The sequence below is a fragment of the Bufo gargarizans genome, chromosome 3 (assembly GCF_014858855.1).
Source record: "Bufo gargarizans isolate SCDJY-AF-19 chromosome 3, ASM1485885v1, whole genome shotgun sequence".
NCBI classification, from domain to species: domain Eukaryota; kingdom Metazoa; phylum Chordata; class Amphibia; order Anura; family Bufonidae; genus Bufo; species Bufo gargarizans.
The window spans coordinates 305,883,398-305,898,030 of record NC_058082.1 but is presented as its reverse complement, the minus strand read 5'-3'; the positions used below and the strand labels follow the sequence as shown (position 1 = coordinate 305,898,030).

General features: G+C 39.3%; 1 protein-coding gene across 1 annotated transcript in view; it reads right to left on the bottom strand.

Annotated features, from left to right (window-relative positions):
* The window catches only part of SCGN (secretagogin, EF-hand calcium binding protein), a 78,691-nt gene that overhangs the window by 13,907 nt on the left and 50,151 nt on the right, over positions 1 to 14,633 (bottom strand). Inside the window, exons 6-8 of the mRNA XM_044288193.1 lie at positions 11,458 to 11,535; positions 9,448 to 9,503; positions 6,225 to 6,270 (exon numbers count right to left, since the gene is read on the bottom strand). Of these exons, the coding sequence (XP_044144128.1) occupies positions 6,225 to 6,270; positions 9,448 to 9,503; positions 11,458 to 11,535 (180 nt within the window). The remainder of the gene's footprint in view (positions 1 to 6,224; positions 6,271 to 9,447; positions 9,504 to 11,457; positions 11,536 to 14,633) is intronic.

Here is a 14,633-nt window from a genome sequence, read left to right as displayed (position 1 = left end):
TGCCCTGTCAGAGTTCTTCAGCAGTTGCAATCAGCCTTAGTAGGTCACAGGCCAGAAAGTCCACTGTTGCCTTTTGGGGTGTCGCCACTTAGTACTCGCCAGTTTGTCTCCTTAGTTGTGAGTCTGGGCGGCGACCCCGCTTCGATTTCAGGTCATTCATTAGATACAGGAGCGGCGTCCGCGGCCTCCAAAAATCAGGTGCCAGCGCACATTATCCAGAAGTTGGGTCGCTGGCGCTCCTCCTGCTTTAGTCGCTACATTCCTTATCCCAAAACTGAGATGTCATTGGCTTTCCAAAGTTTGGTCTTGTGATTATGTTGTAATAAATTACTCTTGCTACTCTGTATGCCTTTTGCCCTCTTTCTGGTGTACCTGCTACGTCGCGGTTGCGGCACAACTCTAACCGCTTAGACGTAAGGTAGTTTCAGGTGGGATAGGGTGCATTCTCTTGGTAGCCACGACCACAAGTGTAAAAGCAGATTCATTGGCCTGTATTTGTAGGAGGGGCACTGCTGCCTTTATGTTCAGCCAGCGTCCCTCCCACTTTGTACGTCTTTCTGTGTTTCTCCCTCCCACCCGCCCTTACTCTTGTTACTCATAGAGGGGATGCCTTCTTTCTGGTGTACGTCGCGGTTGCGGCACAACTCTAACCGCTTAGGCGTAAGGTAGTTTCAGGTGGGATAGGGTGCATTCTCTCGGTAGCCATGACCACAACTATAATCTAAATTTGAATGTGTATTTTAATCTTGTCTCCATCAAATCTATATAGTTTAAGGTAATCCAATGATCTAATAGTTTTTATGTATTGTTACACATGGTATGAATTATGGTATGAAGGATTACAGATAACATATTGGCTATTTCTTAAAGTAAATATCATTTCCATTAATTGTCACCTTAATGGGCCTTGATAAAGGCCCTCAGAGTGCAAAAGGTTTTAAGTCTTGCTTTATAAACACAATGCTCAGCTCATTTAACACAAGCAAACAATGAATTCAGTAATGTGCTATCAGGCTTCCATGCCAACCGAAAAATCTCAGCAATAAAAATACAGATACATTTATCGGACCACTGTTCAAGCAAAATAGTCCGGCAACAGGAAATATCCTGTATAACATAACGTGGCTTTCAGTGAATTGCTATAAAATCCACAGTTACAGTACCAGCAGAAGGTAAATGTGGCTCACTTACATATTTCAGACTAGAAGTCTTTAAAGGGAATCTGTCAGCAGGTTTATGCTGCCCAACCTGTGGACCCTGATTTCAGTGATCTCATACTTGAGGTCACAGTTTATCAATAGTGTTGATCTCGAATATTCTAATCGCGAATTTTTATCGCCAATATTTGCACTTCGAGAATTCACGAATATCTAGAATATAGTGCTATATCTTCGTAATCGCGAATATTCTAGATTTTTTTTTCATCAGTACCCATGATCCCTCACTGCTTCTTGATTGTGGGCCAAAGAGAAGGCTGCAATATTTTTGACTTTAGGAGTAGTGTTAATCGCGGATTTTGGTATCGCAAATTTTTATAGCAAATTTTCCGATTGCCGATTTTCGCAATCAAGAAAATAATGACTGGAGATCACGAATTCTCAAATTTGCAAATATATGACAAATATTCACCCAAATATCGCAAATCCGAATACTGCCCCTGCCGCTCACTGTTTATCAGCTCCAGTGTGAACCAAGTACAGTGTGATCTGAGAGTCCTCTCAATGATATGCACAAGCTCAGGAGCTGCCACCCACATCCACTGACTAACAGCTTTCTCCCTCCATAGTAATAGGGAGGAAGCTGTCAATCCCAGGTAGAAGGATAGGGGAGCTGGCAGCTCATGAATTCTGAGGACTCCTGGCTCACACAGAACATGTCTTCCAAGGCACCTGATAAGCTGTGATTTTATGAAAGCTACACAATATTGACAAGAAAGTGACACACCATGGATATCAGAGTGTCTGTCAGATAGGTGAGAAATAGTGATAGATTTACTTTACTCCTAGCTATCAGTGTGATATATACTGTACTGCTCTCTACCTGTAATTTCTATTCTGTACTGCTATCTATCTGTACTGCTCTCTATCTGTATTATATGTGTTGTCCTGCTTTCTACCTGTACTACATGCACTGTACTTCTCTCTATCTGTACTACATGTGTTGTATTTCTATCTACATGTACTCTACTGCTCTCTATCTGTATTATATGTGTTGTATTGCTATCTACCTGTACTACATGTACTGTACTTCTCTCTATCTGTACTACATGCGTTGTACTGCTATCTACATGTACTACATGTAACGTGCTGCTCTCTATCTGTACATGTGTTGTACTGCTATATACATGTACTACATGTACTCTACTGCTCTCTATCTGTATTATATGCATTGTGCTGCTCTCTATCTGTACTATATGTGTTGTAATGCTATCTACGTGTACTACATGTACTGTGCTGCTCTCTATATGTACTACATGTGTTGTACTGCTATCAACCTTACTACATGTACTGTACTGCTGTCTATCTGTACTACATGTGTTGTAATGCTATCTACCTTCACTACATGTACTGTGCTGCTCTCTATCTGTATAATATGTGTTGTACTGCTATCTACCTGTACTACATGTACTGTAATGCTGTCTATCTGTACTACATGTGTTGTACTGCTATCTACCTGTACTACATGTACTGTAATGCTGTCTATCTGTACTACATGTGTTGTACTGCTTTCTACCTTACTACATGTACTGTACTGCTGTCTATTTGTACTACATGTATTGTGCTGCTCTCTATCTGTATAATATGTGTTGTACTGCTATCTACCTGTACTACATGTACTGTACTGCTGTCTATCTGTACTACATGTGTTGTACTGCTATCTACCTTACTGCATATACTGTACTGCTCTCTATCTGTATAATATGTGTTGTACTGCTATCTACCTGTACTGCATGTACTGTAATGCTGTCTATCTGTACTACATGTGTTGTACTGCTATCTACCTGTACTACATGTACTGTAATGCTGTCTATCTGTACTACATGTGTTGTACTGCTATCTACCTGTACTACATGTACTGTAATGCTGTCTATCTGTACTACATGTGTTGTACTGCTATCTACCTGTACTACATGTACTGTACTGCTGTCTATCTGCTTTACATATACTATACTGCTCTCTAACAAATACAAAAATGGTCTAAACTTTTAAAAAAAATTGCAATTTATTAACATACTTTATCTCATGTACTACCTGGATTATACTGTCTTTTATACTATTAATCACGTGGTAAGTGTACTATACTGTTCTCAACCTGTCTTATATGTACTGTACTGCTCTCTATCTGTGCTTCATGCTATCTACCTGTACTACATGTACAATACTGCTATCTACCTGTGCATAATGTACTATACTTCTCTCTACCTGTGCTGCAATATACTAATAGGATCTCATTACCAGCATTTATTGTGAGAGGTAAAATGATGATAATTACCAACAAAATAGTCAACTCAAGAACCACCAGCCTCACAAAAATCACAGACACAGCTATTTTCTTACACGGACACAAAAAAAAGTGTCTATTTTTACAGACTGTCCAGAAATTTCTGTACGGTTGTCAACTCTGGTTCAGACCCCCATGATCAGTTTTTATGGTCTACAATATTGATGTATGGCAGAGAACAATACGGTGCAATGAACATGTGTGTTAATCCCCCCCAAAAAAGGTGAGGGTAGGTCCACATGTAAATCTGCAGCAGCAAAATGCAGCCCAAATCATGCAGCTGATATAGAATCTGATTGATTGCTATAGGCAACTAAGCCACTTTTCCTCTGCCAGTTTTGATAAATCTCCCCCAATGCTTTGGCACACGGGTTTTTGCTGGCGTATTTGTGCACTTTCGCATTTTTTGTGTTGTTTTTTGCTTCAGTGCTTTCTTGGATTTTTTTTTGTAAAAAAATAAACAGCATCTACAGATGTTAGCTGTTTGGTACTGTTTGATACTGGTGTTTTTCTTAAGTAGGTGGCATTTTTTCCTCATTTTTTTTCTTCTTTTCAAAAACTTTGCATATCCTCACATATTCCAGAGTAAGTCAGAAAAGGAAAAGCACAGCAAAAAGCAAGCATAAAAATAGGGTTCAAGCTTCAGGAGCACTCAAAAAACGTGACTTATTCACCCAATGGACAGAAACATTTGAGTCCCTCTATGTAATTATTCTCAGCTTGAGAATGGTTCCATATGAGGACTTGTAGTCCATTGGGTGAATAAGTCACTTTTTTTAGAAGATTTTTGGAGGGCTATTTCTTCATTTGGAAACATATTACATAGTGGTTTATCAAGAATGTATTCTTCATTAGCAACCTGCACACCACAAGGCCCAAATGTGCTGTCCTGAATATCAGGTCATATGCCACGGCAAAGCTTTGTGATTGGTGGAATACTAATATTTAACTTCACGGTTGAGTTTTTATCATTATGCTATGACTTTAGGCTGAAAAAAAGCCTTAAACATAGGTTGTTCAGCCAAGGATGCTGCCACACAAAGTTTTGTGTTGCACATGTTGCCTATAGTCCTACTTGGTCAGTGTTTTTTTTTAGCTTTTTAGGTTTTAGGCATTTTTGGACATAATGTGCATGTACACCTTGTAATTAGTGATAAGCAGCAGGGGCTATATTCAAATTCGCAATATTTCACAAATATTTTGTAGAATTATCTTCATATATTCGCAAATTTCGAGAATTCGAAATTATTTTATTGATTGCGATAAATCGGCAATGTAAAAATCGCGTAATGCGAATTCGTAACGTGAAATACAGGCGTGGGTCACTTTGGCTACATTTTTCAAGCTGGTATGTTTCCTGAGACTGGAGAAAATGGTTGGCACGGCAAAACATTAGAATAGCTTTATATGCAGATAGAGTCAAGTGCTCCAATATATTTGCGATTGCGCTAATTCGGAATTCGGCAGTGATTAGAATATTTTTTCGCACTACGTCCAACTTCACATTTTAGCAGGTCTGACTACAGATTACTGATTGGTGCACTGTATTGTTGTGAACTTGACATTGCTTCCTTCTCATTGGCCCACAAGCAAGAAGCAGAGAGGAATCTGTGTTCATATGTAAAAAAAAATGCTGAATATTCGATATAACGAATATATAGCACTATATTCTAAATATTCGCAAATTCTCAAAGTGGCTATATTCGCAATAAAAATTTGCTATTCGAATATTCGTGCTCAACACTACTTGTAATATCACTTCCTGTAAAACCATAATACACACTGACACTTGCGTCTATGGATATCTATGGAACAAACATGTTAGACAATGAGGGCAAAAGCACCACACCCAGAGCACTCTGCTATTTTTTTTTTTTTTTTTATGTCATTGACCCAAAAATCACATCTTAAAGATGAAAAGACATCACTACAAAAAATTCTTGTGTGTGAATGGAAACTGAGCTGAAGTTACCTGACACAGACATTACACCTTGAACAGAGCTGTGCTTCTGGCGCTGGAAATTCTGGTGTTGGCGGCCGCTGGGAACAGCTAATTAGTAAGGGTGCTGGATGTTGTACCCCAACCGATAAGATATTGAAAACCTATCCTGAGCATATCAGTATCACAAGGAAGGAAAACCCCTTTAAGATCAGAATGTATCTGCATGATATTTCAGAGTATGATCCCACTTATTGGATTTGTTCCAAATATTATATTTATCTTAAAAATAACATGGAAGCTATTACAGTATTGCAGAAAACATACTTAACCCATAGACCCCTTTTCCCCAAGGGCAAAGAAAAAATTTGGATATCACCAATGTTAAAGGGGTTTTCTAATCAGGAGACGATGAGCACCTGCACCTATCTCCTAAACGGAGATCCGAAAATAGTGGAGGGCACACTGTGCATGCGCAGCCAACGTCTATTGATTTCTAAGGGACCACCGAAAATAGCCAAGCGCTGGCTTGGCTATTTCCGTTGGGCCCATAGAAATGAATGGGAGTGGTGCCAATGCATGCGCTCCCATTCACTTCTATTGGGAGAACGTTTGGTGGTGGCTGGACCGGAGTCCTCCAGCCACCACTTTGTTCTCGATATAGGTGCTAGTTCCAGCGGTGGGACCCGAACCTATGAGATAATGGGGGTATAATCTAGAGATAAGAATGAGAATGATGAGAATGAGAATACCCCTTTAAGTTTGTAGTTTCAGTAATACTTACATCCATTTTAAACTGAAGAAGGAAATTTTCCTGAAGTGCCAGTATCCTGAAAAAAATATGTATTTTAAAAGTCTGAAGATAAAATGTTGCAGAGGTAGACAGTATGTATACTTACCATGTTGTGGCTTCCATTAAAATTTACAGAAATGATAAAGTGAAATATTTACATGGGTGTTCTTTTTTTAATGTAGAAGTACAGAAGACATAGGGTGTCACTAACGGCGTAATATAAAAAAAATTATGACTTGGAGATAAGGAAGGGGGAAAGTGGGACAGTACTGAAGAGTTTGTGTAAATTTGTAATCCTACTGGGTGACTGCATGGCCAAAGATCTATTCATTGCCTAAAACAATTACTGTTTCCTGCCCTCAAAATTATACTATGCTCATTAGAAATGTATTATAACAATATGACCTATTTTGTTTTATATCAAATTTTTAGGTTAAACATTTTTATTTTACATTTTGGCGTTTCTTTTTCTAATTTAGTTTAGTTCTTTCATTAAAGAAACAAAATAAGAATCTTGCAGGTCTGATACCATTTAATGGCTAAAATAGAAGCAATGATGTTACATAGCGAACTTTCGATGCAACATCAGTCCCTTCATCAGGCCTACTACAAGAACATATGAAGAAACTGCAATATATATATATATATATATATATATATATATATATACACTCACCTAAAGAATTATTAGGAACACCTGTTCTATTTCTGACTAATGTGATTATCTAGTCAGCCAATCACATGGCAGTTGCTTCAATGCATGTAGGGTTGTGGTCCTGGTCAAGACAATCTCCTGAACTCCAAACTGAATGTCAGAATGGGAAAGAAAAGTGAGCTACAACAGCAGAAGACCATACCGGGTACCACTTATCTCCACTACAAATAGGAAAAAGAGCCTGCAATTTGCACAAGCTCACCAAAATGGGACTGTTGAAGACTGGAAAATGTTGCCTGGTCTGATGAATCTCGATTTCTGTTGAGACATTCAAATGGTAGAGTCCGAATTTGGCGTAAACAGAATGAGAACATGTATCCATCATGCCTTGTTACCACTGTGCAGGCTTGTGGTGGTGGTGTAATGGTGTGGGGGATGTTTTCTGGGCACACTTTAGGCCCCTTAGTGCCAATTGGCCATTGTTTAAATGTCACGGGCTACCTAAGCATTGTTTCTGACCATGTCCATCCCTTCATGACCAACATGTCCCCAATCCTCTGATGGCTACTTCCAGCAGGATAATGCACCATGTCACAAAGCTCGAATCATTTCAAATTGGTTTCTTGAACATGACAATGAGTTCACTGTACTAAAATGGCCCCCACAGTCACCAGATCTCAACCCAATAGAGCATCTTTGGGATGTGGTGGAACGGGAGCTTCGTTCCCTGGATGTGCATCCCTCAAATCTCCATCAACTGCAAGATGCTATCCTATCTAAAGAATGCTATCAGCACCTTGTTGAATCAATGCCACGTAGAATTAAGGCAGTTCTGAAGGCAAAAGGGGTCCAACACCGTATTAGTATGGTGTTCCTAATAATTCTTTAGGTGAGTGTGTGTGTATATATATATATATATATATATATATACATATATATATTATACATGTTAGCCATTAAAACACATAAGACCTGCAAGACTCTTATTTTGTTTCTCTTAATGAGAGCAGTAAACTAGTTTTCTACAGTCTAACACGGTACCAGACTTTTTCCTTTTTCTAATTTTTCATGTGATTATATTAAAAATTTTAACACTAGCCATTAAACCTCAACATTGTCTGATATGTCCCGTTCTGAATTCTCTTCAGTTATCATCTTATTATCAGCGCAAACAGGATTAGAATTAAAAAATAACATTAAACAAAATGTATTATAAATATGGAGGCATATAACAGAGGATTTACCATTGTTAACTGGAAATGGTAACAGCTTACAACCTCCCCCTCCCTGCACAATGACCTCTGCACAGGTCACAGAGCATGCATACAAACAGTGGAACACCTTATATTGGGGCAGACATTGCAAATATTATGGATCCCGGGGGAAACAGAGCTTTAACCTCCTTCTTCTGTTTCCAACTTGAAAACATTGCATGTTCATACAGCCACTAGGAGAAGCTCAGTGCAAAGAGATGTTTACAGATTCAATTGCAGTCAAAAGTAACTGCATACATCCCTATGCACTGACCTCCATCTAGTGGTGGCTTCAAGCAGACAGTTTTATATGACACTGAATGAGGGAAGCAGCAGACATAGAGCTGCATGGAGGTGGTCTTTCAATCTTTCTATTCTAGTTGGCTGGTGTAAATACATTGAGAATCATGGTGATCAGAAATAGTGCCACATTTATGAAGCACCTGTTCCACTTTCTTTGATACAGATTTTTGGATAAATTAGGGAGGCAGAATTACATTTTTTGTATTACAATTTTGTAATTTATAACAAATTACTACAATTCCTTTTGCTTACTAAAAGAAAAAGTAAATTTGTCAGAAATCTGGAGAATCTTACTGTGCGTTTCACATTGCTTTGGAGTGTTTGACAAATGCGTACTGGGAAATTTGGTGGGGCAGGGGGCCCATATTGAATTTTGCTATGGGGCCCTGTGAAATCTGTGTTGCTACTGCATTCAAAACTCTCCCATAGATGTCAAAGAGTCCTCTCCAGGTACCAGTGCCCTACGTACATGAACTGCCATGAACAGAGCAGAGCACCAGTTTACATACAGAAAACAGAAGAAATGAAGAAAGTAGAAAAATGGAATATGTATCCATATCTGGTTTTAATTGTAAAACGATATCGGTCAGAAGAGACCGATCATAGTGCACGTATGTTTCATTAGTTGGGAGGAGATACAAATTGAGAATTTGTTAAGAATTGTTCTGAAATATTCTGTCAAGCAACATCTTAAAAAGTATGAATGAGCTAAAATTCTAATTGGCTCTATATTAGATTCTCATGGATTAAAGACACGTTGACTGACATTTCCTTAATAGAAATTATAAACAATGATCTATGTAGAAGGAAAACCAAGGTTGTCACGAATGGAAACGTAATTGTTTTTAGAGGCATTTTTAAACCATTCAATCTACTGTGCGAGGCAATGCGGAGCATTTACATGAAACCAATAAAACATCTCCATAAGAGCTCTGAATATAGCCGTTCAGCTACTAATACAGTAGATGGGATGACATTCAGAACGTTAGGGTGAGACACTTACTTCGCCAAGTCATTCAGATCCAGGCGGCCATCTTTATTCTTGTCAAAGAGTTTCATCTAAAGAAGGTAAACACTTTTAGTTATTGCCTCTTTAGGTAAGATGAGAAATAAACTAAATGCGCAATCCCTGTGCCTGTAAAACAGGAACCATTTGAAGGTAATTTAATATACGAATATCATTAAAATGTGTATTTCTATAAATGACTGTGGAGGTGGATGGCCTGCAAGAAATAAATGGCTGCTAGGGGTGGTACACAGAGATGCTTTTAGCAAATGTTCTTACATATTAGAATTCAATCAACATGGAAGGAGATAAATAGGTTTATATTGCTTTTATCGAGCAACCAAGCTTTTTCTGGAAAAAGGTGAAGTCACTCTCTGCACCACGAGCAGCAGCTATGGGTCGAAGTATAAATTCTAGCTTCTGGCAATGGTGGTAGGCCCCAGTGTTCTGCTAAAGTAGTTCCACATCTGTCTGTATATTGGATTTTAAAGTGAGTGTACACCGCAAAGATGCCAATACACCTTCAATAGCTGTTGGGTGAACTTTCATTCAGGCATTAGCAATCTTTCCCAAATATCTCATACACGCTCAGTTCAGCCTATATGCGTTTTCAATGGAGAGAGGTGAAAGTCACTGCCAGCCAAAAAAAAAAAAAGATCAGAAGAGAACAAAAGAATTGGGCAAAAAAATTCCATTTACCTGATTCTTCTCTTCCCTGGGGGAAGAGATGGGAGGTCATCATACACAGTAGGTGTATGATGACCGAAAATTGCAAGTTCAGCTGACAATACATTAATGAGTATAGGGGCCTTTAATCAATTATTCTGCTTAACTATATGGGAGAGATTTCTACATTGGTCTTGATATCCCCTGTGTGGCTAGAGGATGTGCCTAATTTGTGACGAGCAACTGGCCTCATCATAAATTACAGTAGGTGCATACTCCGGCAGTCCGTGCACCTAAACAGAAAGAGTTCAGAGTTGCCTAAGATTTCTGGCTTCATTTGCTCCAGGAAACTGTAGTTTGTTGCAGCAGCTGGTCATGCCCCCCTTCCTGCCCTTGTTACGCCCTCTTTCGGGAACGTAGTGAGGACAGCGTGAAAAACACCACTTGTGGCTATTTTTTAAAAAGTCGCATTTAAAAATCTGCAAACACGTATCTTGTGACTTTTCAACACCACTTTTCTGTCATAAACGAAAACATAAATCTCCCCCTATGTGTATGCACGGGATTTGGAGCCCTGTATAACAAAAGCTGAGCTCCAACTACTATCCAAATATAAGGGATTTTCTGCTAGAATAGGTCCTCAATATCTGATTATTGGGGTTCTGACACTTGCCAGCGCTACCGATCAGCTGATTGAAGAGGCTACAGTGCTGATTGAAGAGTTCTGCAGCCTCCTCATAGCATAGCAACCACAGCACTGTACATTGTATAGACGCTGTGCTTTGTATTGAAGCCCAAAGCCACTCTGAGCCGCTCCTAGGCTGCGTGACCAATGGACATAACATCACTGACCGCAATGCTTACTTTAGGGCCTCTGCCTCTTCAAACAGCTGCGGGGTGCATGGAGTTGGCCCCCTACAGATAAAATATTGATGAACTATCCTCAGGATAAGTCATCAATATTTTACTCCCAGAAAACCCCTTTAAGAGATATAACATCTAAATGAAATGGTGTTAAGAGGTGGACATCATTTGGAAGAGTTGTGCAGTTTGAACATCCCATGTTATTACTACAGGTTATCCTTGTAGAACCCAAATGTGGTGTTCCCACCAATAGTTCTGAGGAATATGAAACATAACCTGATGCCATAATAATTATTTACTACCCAGCAGGCCATTGCCCTGTTCTAAAAGCTGAGCTGGATGGGCCTCTTGGCATTAGCTAACAAAGGGAAGCCTTGTAGTGATGCCCTAAAATACAAACTTAAAAGGGTTCTCCAAAAGTAGACCACTTTGTGACATTACAATACCTATATCTCCAATGATTGAAGCACCACTTACCATTGTATCTGTGTATTCATCCAACTTATCAGCAGTCATCTGTTTTTTATGTTGTGAGAAGAGATCTTGCAGGAAATTCTGTTGGAATAAGCACGAAAATAGGATTCAGTGTTTAATGAGACATTAAATATAACCTCTAGAAGGTGCAAGGAAATTTGTCACCCTCACCATTAGTGTTAAAATAATACTACCTCAATGACATATATATATGCAGTATGGTTTACTGTGACCCAGAATTCATTTTAAATTGCCTGTCCCAATGCCCCAGCAATGGGCTGGTCAGTGTGTGTCCGATGCCTGAAATACCAGCTGACATCTCCTGGAGATGTAGGTGGCTACAAGTGCCTCCCCCCCAAAAAAGTCATAAATAAATAAATTGCTGTGTAATAATTGTCAAGGAGCAAAATCTAGTAGAATCTGGCACTCTGTTTTGGCTGATAAAGGGGAATCCTGAGTGGAGACCTTGCCTTTGAGACATCCATACACCCCAATAGCTATAGTAGGTAGTGTGGTTTTCTTGCATTGTGCAGGTTAGTTTTTTCTTGAGTACTCTGGTTCCTTTTTATTATCCAAATTCACAATGAAATACAAGTGGAAGGAAGTAGGCTGGCCAACTTCTTATACAGAAATGCAACCCCCGCCCCTCAAAAAAAGGGGGTATAAATTAGGGAATGAAACTCCATACACTGGAATTGCCTTCATTTTTGGGTCAGATTTAAATTCTGAAAAAAATCAAATCATAACCAACACTTCTACGCCACCACCTCCACCATGTGAATAAGGAGGCCTCAGAAGTAAGGTCTAGAGAGAGAAGGACTAATGTGAATAAGTAGCTAATGTCTGTAGCTGTATGTAAAGGAAGGACAATAATAAAAATGTTAAAGGTGTTGTCTCACTTCAGCAAGTGGCATTTATCATGTAGAGAAAGTCAATACAAGGCACTTACTAATGTATTGCGTTTGTCCATATTGCCTCCTTTGCTAGTTAGATAAATTTTGCCATTACATCATACACTGCTTGTTTTTCCATGGTTACGACCACCCTGCAATCCATCAGCGGTGGTCGTGCTTGTACACTATAGAAAAAAATGCTGTCCTCTCTGGTGGCTGGGACTGTGGGAGTGCACATAGGCTGGTGTTTTTTCCTATAGAGTGCAAGCACAGCCACCACTGCTGGATTGCAGGGTGGTCGGAAACATCGAAACGAGCAGTGTATATTGTGATGGAAAAATTAGTCCAGCCAGCAAAGGAGGCAAGAGGGATAATAACAATTAGCGTTGAGCGAATCGAGCTTCGGATCATAGATCCTAAGTCGCTTTGGTCAAAACTTAGTTTGAGTGCTGTACGGAGATCCGTCTCTGTACAGCACTCAAATGTCCGGACTTCGGTAAGGTGAAATTTGTTATCTCCAAAGTCTTGCGTGAATAACTTTGGTCTTCGATTTTTAAACTGGTACTGAAGTTATTCAACGAAGTCTCACACAACCTTATAGATGACGAATTTCACCTGCGAGCTGTACAGAGACGGATCTATGATACAAAGCTCGCTTCGCTCAACACTAACCACAATACATTAGTAAGTGCCTTGTAGTAACTTTCTCTACATAAATGCTATTTGCTGAGGTGACATAGCCCTTTAATGTGCAACCTCTTTTCTAACTTTTCTTTCTGCTGGCCTTCATGCGATACTGTACAACATAGTTGCCGTTCGAGATAAACAAATTTCATAACATGGTGGTAAAAGCAGAATTGAGTTATGGATTCTGTTACCAGGGACCATAACGCAATTCTATGACGGAATGCATAACGGAATGCCTTTAGAGGCATTCCGTTATTCATTCCATCATAATAGAAGTCTATGGGCTGCATAACGGATCCGTCCCGTTTCCGTTATGCAGTAGAGGACTCCCCTGCATAATGGAAATGGGACGGATCAGTTTTGCAGCCCACAGACTTCTATTATGACCGAATGAATAACGGAATGCCTCTAAAGGCGTTCCGTTATGCATTCCATCATAGAATTGCGTTATGGTCCGTGGTAACGGAATCCATAACTCAATTCTGCTTTTACCACCAAACAAAGCGTGAATTAATTTCAAAATATGAAATTCACTCATCTCTAGTTGCCATGCTGTAACAGGATATACAGATTTTTAAATAATAAATGTGAAAAAATTGCACTTAATAGGGTTATGCCATGGTTGATCATGGTCAGAGAATAACAATCCCTTTCTAGTTCTTTAGACCCAGTCCTGTAACTCACATGGATCTAGAGATCTCGTCATTCATTGCTCTGCTAGATCCTCTTCAAGCTACAAGCTCGGGGGGGGGGGGGGGGTGTCTTTGCTCAATGGGCATGTCCTTTATGCTGCAGCTCTTTCCTTGTAACTGTCACAACTTCTAACAGTAGATTTGGCTTGTGGCAGGTGATGGATGGAACTGAGCATGTGTGACCACCTCAGTAGATGGTCGTACACATTACTGTACAGAGTAAACAGCAGGGGTCGCCATTATAATAAAATAAAATGAATATCTCACAACTGGAGCATTTTTGCAACAGAAAGTATATTACAGAAGTGATTGGATTTTCATGCAGAATTATATTAAAATAACATTTAATCATGACACAACCTCTTTTACACTTGTTGGAGGACATTGTTGATCGAACATTCCTTTTAGTGAGTAATGCACTTGGTGTAAGGACATTGTATTATATTGTTATGTGATATTGTCTCTGGCAGTGAGATCATTGTATCTTAACATCTAGCAACACCTAATATATGTCAGTTCCCATCACTAACCAGTTATAGTTAGTGTTTATTCACAGCTGGGCAAATGTAGTCATTACCTGAGATGATGTATACAGCTAGGAGGGAACACTTATCCATTCAATGCCAATCAGTGCCCTGAGACAAAGCTGGCATTATTCTAGAGTGGCTGGTAACATATCATTTATTCTCATTTACTAATGGCTCTGTGCAAAACATACACTAAGTAGAAGGTAATCTTTCCTCTGGGCAATGTTTTACTTTCCGAACAGATGTGTCTTTTTCCGTTGTAATCATTAAACCCTCAAACCTGAACTAATCATTTATAGGAGACCAACAGTAAAACCAAATAAAATTTAGATCTGATATTTATCTAGGTAACCAACGAAGGGGATTGTTTTATATAGTTT